Source organism: Momordica charantia (assembly GCF_013281855.1).
Source record: "Momordica charantia cultivar OHB3-1 chromosome 5 unlocalized genomic scaffold, Mcharantia_2.0 BLBB01000005.1, whole genome shotgun sequence".
Taxonomy (NCBI): Eukaryota; Viridiplantae; Streptophyta; class Magnoliopsida; order Cucurbitales; family Cucurbitaceae; genus Momordica; species Momordica charantia.
Window position 1 is genome coordinate 20,647,747 of NW_028275163.1, and position 6,957 is coordinate 20,654,703.

Genomic DNA, 6,957 nt, shown 5'->3' on the forward strand with positions numbered 1-6,957 from the left:
TCAAACTCATGAATTATGTGTCGAACTCAACGCGTAGGTCTAGCTAGTTATTTGGGGCTTAAGCTACATAGGCTAGACTTAGCTTCGACCAAAGTCTAATGAACTTAGCTATCTAGGTCAAGCTAGTCCAATCTCTAACAAGTAAACTCACGAGTCGCTACTAGCTAGGATTGAGCCTTTTAGATAGAAACGTTGAAAATATATACTTTATAATTAATTTTTTAAAAATTATTTTCCTAGGGCGATAGCAAGAATGATCCTATTAAAATGTAAAATTAAAGAAATAGCCTATCCAACTATGAAATTACAATAATGGTCAAATTTGAAATTTGATTAGTATTGGATATTTCATGAATCAAGGATTTTTTTTTTCCTTTTTATTACCACATGTGGGATGGAGATCAAAGATTGACCTTTTTAATATCAAATAAATCAACATAATTTGAATCGCCAGGAAAAAAAATCCAAGAAAACAAAAACCCAATTAATGGATGTTTTTGTACAAATCTCACTCAAAATTATCTTCTTCTTCTTCATTTTTTTTTTTTGGGTTAAAATAGCGTCTAAACATAAGCTCTACTTATAAAATTTTTCTTCTGAAGGATATTACTTTTCAGAAATTCAAGGAGTGATTTTGTATTCTCAATATTAATCAATAATACTCGTAGACTAATCTAGAACATGTTGGATTCTCATTGAAATGGAGACAGATTTATTAATAGAATAAAATAAGATGTCATTAATTCACAATATTTCAGTTATAACACTAAAGTTTGGATCTACGTACCCCTTTACTTGCAGTTGCAGGAATCTGCAGTGCATCGTAATGGCCAAAACCATGGTACAGAACTCTGATTGGATTTTCTTTCCCATATTCATCGCCATATTCAGCAATGGATATCAACCCACCAGAATCTTTATCATACATGTACACAATTATAGGAGCACTGCAGCAGAAATCAGAGTCTTCACCACAACAATTCATTAATAAGCACAGTAGAGAGAGCGAAACAGAGATAGAGAGCTTACTGAAGAACATGTGAGGCCATGAATAACTCAGGCTCGCCTCCCCATATGTGTGGTTTTCGCATATTTGACACGTACCTATCGAAATCACCTTCAACAAACCTGTTGAGCAACATAAGGAGGAAAACCCAATTTCAGGAACTGTTCATGTTTTTATTCTAATGCACTGGTTTTATCCTACTCGGTTAGAGAGTTCGAGTCGGGGGTCGAGAGAGATTCACCATTCCGTTTCCTTGCGTCGTTTGATGAACTCATCTGCAACCTGAAAAATATGTGATCTACGATCATTATAAGTAAGGGGGAATTATATACATTTTTGCAAAGAAATTGGTTCAAAACATGCAATCTTGACAGCTACAGTAGGGTGTGCAACCATGGTATTCTCCTAAAAACATACTTTATTCCGCAACTCATCTGCCAAATCCCTCTGAAGGCTCTCACTTGGAGCCGCTTTCCCGGATCGCAAACAAGCACCATGTGCAACAGAGCGGAACAAACATCTTCCATCTCCAGGAATTCCTATCCAGAACAAACAGGTTGCTTACATTACCACATTTCCCTTTATCCTATGGTACTTTGCTTATGGGATTTACAAACAATTATCTATTTGATCATATAACATAAAAGAAGGGAATAGAAGACTTCGAAGCTCACCGATAACAGAATAGTCGGTGTAAACCGTCTTTCCATGAGAGAATTTGACAGGAGAAGAATCAGAGTTTTCTTCATTATCTTCTTTCTCACAAGCTGCTTCAGCATGGACTGGTTCAGAACTTGAATAACAAACCACCCAACCAAAAACTAAGCCAGCAGATGCACATCTTTCTGGCCATCGCATGTTATGCTTGATTTTGCTAAACCCATCATTAGTGATTGAGAGCTTCACATTCATACCTTTGCATGCCAATGAAATTTCAAGTCCTCGTCCATGCGATCCCCCATCAGTGATCAAATCTTTAACTGTTAAATTCTTGAAGTCAATCGGCTGTCTGGAGAAGCAGTAACTGAGACAGCCTCCCGGAAATCTTTGGCTAGTATTTGGTGTACAAGATGATATCGTGGTTACAGATTGATCGGCATATTTTGGTCTTGAAATGCCATATGAACAGCATGAATTTGATATTCTTGGGGAAAGCACTGAACATATGTTGCTGCCCATCTGCATGGGAACACGGGAGTTCAGATGGACAACATTCCTCGTGCAAGCACTGATTGAACCAATATTCATGCTGGTTTAGCCTGAGGAATTAACAGAAGAAAAAAGAGGAACAAATCAGTAATCAGAAGCTTTCCATTGGTACAAAATGCCAGAATTATTCACGTTTTAATTGGACCTAGAAAACAAGAAAAACGAGCAACCTACTGTGCCAAAGTGATATTTCACAATAGATAACCAATTCAACTATCTTATAATATCCAACCTCGATATTCGTTCAGCCACTTTAAAATTAATAGTCCTTCACTACGTTGCATTAACATTTTGTTACAGCTGGTATATTATTGAATCGCTTTTTTAAGTTTTTATATCTTGTATAGATTTCTCCCCTTCAATAGGATAAGAAATCTAATGAATGAGATGCATGAGGAAAATGTTAGATATCAGAGTTGGCTATTTACTAATATAGTGGAGAAGAAGCAGGTATTCGAGTTCTTACTTGGTCTCAACGAGGATCTCAACAAGATATACTTATTAGAGAAGCATCTGCAAGTGTAAGAAGAGAAGAAAATCTAACGAAGTTAATGATAGGCTGAAAAATATACGGAAGTGGAAAGCTCTGCCTTCGCTTCTTAGTCCTCTCACCCTACGGGTAATGAAATGCGTTTTTCTGGAACCCCATCCAATTCTAGAACTGAGAATCATACTAGGAATGGAAAAGAATGATGCTATCATTGTAAGAAGACTGGGCACACCTTAGACGTGTATTGGGAGCTACATGCAAGTCCTAGTGATTGAAAGTCAAGAACCTTGAAGGAAAAGGAGAAAGCTTACTAAGCTTGAGAAACTCCTATAGAAGAAATTACTGGTCCGGAATAGTGTTTATTCACAAAGAAAGAAGTAGCACTTCTCCACAAATTGTTTGGCCAACACAAGCTGGTGCATAACATGAACTAAACCAATGCAGGTACATCATCTATAGCTACTATATGGCCAAAGAGGTAGTTATCAAAAACAACCGAGTATACAAGTCCATGAATTACGGAGTTTGAGCCCATAATCACTTGATAGGGATGTCTCTCTATTTTTTAACTATGCTCCTTGTGAAAATAATTTCAATGTTAGAACTGGCGATGATATCCAATTTCTATTCACTTTCAGCGTTACAAAATGCATCAGTATACAGTCGAAAGAGCATATACACTTAAATTGAGCCTTGGTTCGGGAATATTACAGAATGATTATATTTCCTCTTGGCAATTTAGAATAATATGATTCAAGAAAACAAGCTGAAGGTGTAACTTCAATCTCACAGATTCCTAAAACTGAGCCTCTGGACAATAGTGTGGTTCAAATTTTTAATTTTACAATTAGAAAAAAATGACAAACTACCATGTCATGAATTTCAAAAAAAAAAAAAAAAGGTTAGGCTTCATAGTCCAATTAAGCAGAAATTTTTTTATGTTTTCTATGTGCAGCACAACCCAAATGGAACTCCTTACAGTTATTAGTGCCTGTGGAGTACATCCTTAGCAGGCAAAAGACTTGTTTTCTACTAACAAACTAATGCACAATGCAACTCCATATCTCTCACTATTTCCACTCCAATTTTCTTTCTTTGTATAGTTCTAATATGAAATTTAATTATGATTTAATAAAGCAAAAAACTCCTTTATACTGAATAATTTCACCATCCATCGAAATGGAAATTATAATAAACAACCCTATCACAAAAATTTCAACCTATCACGGCTCATAGAATCAGGATAGATTTAAATAAACAGCCTTGAAATCTCAAAATCCATGACTAAGAATTATGTAGCTCAGCTCTAATGATTTTTTTTCTGCCAATATAGATTTCCATTGTGTTATAATTTATGAAATATAAACCAGAGTTCTGGCAAAATTAAGAATGGGAAAAACCAACAAAGACGAAGATAAGAGTCCCCATTACCATAAATTACAGAAAAATGCCAAATTCAAGAATCTGCAAAAACCCTGAACAAAGCTTAAGAAAGAACAAGAATCAAATTGAATCACATAACAATTAAACATGAAAACAAATGGCTGAAGATTAACTGGAGCCAAGCAGACGATCAAATTTAAGGGGAAAAAAAAGGCACAGGGGAAGATTTATAAGTTGGAGAAAAACCCCAACCCAACCACGTGAAAGAAAGAAAGAAATTACAAAAGGAAACTCGAAATTGGCATTAGATTCAAGGAATGGACAGAAAGAAAAGAATACCTGCAGCAAAAACTTTCAAAATTCTGTTTAGCCAAGAACACGCAGGCTTCAAATTTTAGGTATACCCCAATTCAATTGCTTCGGAATCAGAGAAGAGCGATTCATGTATTGTCTTCTAGGATTTGTATGGAAGAAGTTTGCTTCTGAAATTCTTCTCGTTTCGTTTTGTTGCTATTTTTCACTCTACAAGATCAAAGGTGGTGCTGGAAGATTCCGGCGCCGGCGGTATCCCAATTCCCGGCCGGTAAGCGTTCTGCGACTGTAAATAATAATTTTACGAAGGGTTAATTGCAAGTGGAGGAAATATAAGGCGCCGTCGAGAAGCCGCTTTTGAAATAAGTTTTTGTTATTAATTATAATTTTATTAGCTATGTAATTTTAATAAACTTTTTTAGAATTTTATATAATCATTGTTTTTGTTCTCTATACAATTAAAAATTAATCCCTATTGACATATGGACTCAGCGGTAATTAACATATACCTCCAACCAAGTGGTGAACTTTTAATGGTAAAAATTAAATCCTCCAACTTAAATAGTGGCTTAAATTAAACCTCTCTTTGTTAGTTAGTTAACTTTCCGTTAAGTTCTCTTCAAAAAAAACAAACTGATGTTTTAAAAAATAAAATAAAGCCCTTCAGTTACAAAATTACTGCTTAACAAACAAAAAAATTTTTTTTTTAAGATTTCTTGGATTCCAATTTCAATCATAATATGTATTGTCGGCTTGGAAGTGTTCAATGGTAAGTAAACTTTTTCTCCTTCATCGTCATGGGTCCTTTTGACAGAACATTCTCAGCCCCTCAAGAGTCAAGAGCCTATATACAGAATCGAATCGAGTATCATCCTCTTAAATTTTCTCCTTTTCATAAGTTTGGTGGTAGAGTTTTGAACGTGGCCGAGTTTTTATCTTTTCCTTCTCAATTTTATTGTTAGGTCACATGATATTATAGCAAAAATGGAGATGGAAGATTGTTGAAATTTTTTTGTGGGTTCACTTATGGAGGTTCATATGTGGAAGTAGATGAAACTACTGTTTTTTTTTAATAGAAGAAACCTCACAAAATTAGTTTTTGTTTATCGACATCACGATGCACGATTCTTGTTGTTCAAGTTGATTACTTACCAATGAACACTCTCAAGCCGAGCATATATATATTATGATCGAAACTAGAATTCAAATGGTGATCTTGTTTAAAATCGATTTTGCCTTTCTCTTCTTTCTAGAAATCTTGAAAACTCTTCGTTTTCTCCCCCTCATCGAAAAGATTTGTGTTTGTTACGCGTGATTTTGTAACCTAATGAAGGGTTTTATTTTATTTTTTAAAACATCAGTTTGTTTTTTAAATGAGAACTTAACGGAAGGTTAACCTAACTAACATAGGTTTAATTTAAACCATAATTTAAGTTGGAAGGTTTAATTTTTGCCATTAAAAGTAAAAGTTTGTGGGTGTATTTGTAACAACTATTATAGTTTAGGGGTGGTTTTTGCAATTTACCCTTTTGTTTAATACAGATTCTTTCCACCTTAATAAAAGTAATAGATATTTTAGCTCGCCACATTACACGAGCTATTAAAACTATTGTGTCAAATACTACCCTGAAACAACATATATTTTTTGTTTTAATTTCCTTTGTTCAACACAAGTAGAAATTTGTTTTCATTATAATATTAAATTTTCATCAACATTTTCATGTGTCCATAGATTTGACATGGGCATAAAAGATAGATCAACATTTTCATAGTATTTTAAAAAATATCAATAAATTATGAAAAATATCAACAAAATATCACTAATATAGATATAGTATTAATAATAATCATTCTTAACTTATTTAGAAATAGTGAAACATTTATTTGTTAATTTAAATATTTCTTATGATTTTTTTTATAATGTTTTTAGAAATATCCATTGATATCGATATAAACATTTTATCAAAATTTCCATTCACCTCGACTTCATTCTTAATACCATGTTTGAAAATATATGGACAACCACACACAGAGGCAAATCTACTAGGAGTCGAGAGGGGCTCGAGGTCGCACTGAACTTTTTAATAAATACAATTAGTATTTAAAACTAAAGCCCAAGGCAACAAACTTGCCCATGGTATAGTAGAAATTTGGCTTATCGTGACGTTTTTTAACGTCACAAAAATTTTTCATCACGTTTTTTAGGTCGTCACCTATATGCTCATCACGAAAGGTATACGTGACATTTTTTAAACGTCACAAAAATTAACACACGTGACGGTTAAAAATCATCATGAAAAAAATAGTCTTCAACAACGTTTGTTAAGCGTCATGAAAAATTATTTCGTGATGTTTTAAGAATGTCACGATTAAGACTTTTAATGACATTTAAAAAAAATCACCGTAAATGATTAACCGTGACGGCATTTGATTTCGTGACTATCATACAATGTCACGGAAAGACCTTGAATAGCGAGGAAAGATCACGTGACATCTTTTCATGACGGTTTTTAAATGTCACAAAAAAAATATTTCATGACGTTGAATAGGCATCTTA

General features: G+C 33.9%; 1 protein-coding gene across 3 annotated transcripts; it reads right to left on the reverse strand.

The window, feature by feature from the left end:
* Nucleotides 1–689: 689 nt before the first annotated feature.
* LOC111021529 (Cysteine proteinases superfamily protein) lies at nt 690–4,750 on the reverse strand. 3 transcript variants are annotated; one of them, XM_088124661.1, is made up of 7 exons: nt 4,428–4,750; nt 4,137–4,180; nt 1,681–2,265; nt 1,424–1,545; nt 1,248–1,288; nt 1,030–1,128; nt 690–947 (listed from the first exon to the last, which is right to left on the reverse strand). In XM_088124661.1, exons 3-7 carry the CDS (start codon nt 2,252–2,254, stop codon nt 767–769), a joined length of 1,017 nt encoding a protein of 338 aa, XP_087980787.1. In that variant the 5' UTR covers nt 2,255–2,265; nt 4,137–4,180; nt 4,428–4,750; the 3' UTR covers nt 690–766. The 3 variants fall into 3 exon arrangements, with proteins under 3 accessions (XP_087980787.1, XP_022154220.1, XP_022154218.1); XM_022298528.2 differs by lacking the exon at nt 4,137–4,180 and having other exon boundaries at nt 1,681–1,773; nt 1,921–2,265; nt 4,428–4,749; XM_022298526.2 differs by lacking the exon at nt 4,137–4,180 and having other exon boundaries at nt 4,428–4,748.
* Nucleotides 4,751–6,957: the final 2,207 nt, after the last annotated feature.

What these genes read in the sequence shown, in the direction of transcription:
- LOC111021529 (XM_088124661.1), bottom strand. Translation starts at nt 2,254, where the DNA reads ATGAATATTGGTTCAATCAGTGCTTGCACGAGGAATGTTGTCCATCTG. An exon ending in CACCGACTATTCTGTTATCG is followed by an intron (nt 1,546 to 1,680) that starts GTGAGCTTCGAA and finishes TGTTCTGGATAG; the next exon opens with GAATTCCTGGAGATGGAAGA. An exon ending in CAGATGAGTTGCGGAATAAA is followed by an intron (nt 1,289 to 1,423) that starts GTATGTTTTTAG and finishes CATATTTTTCAG; the next exon opens with GTTGCAGATGAGTTCATCAA.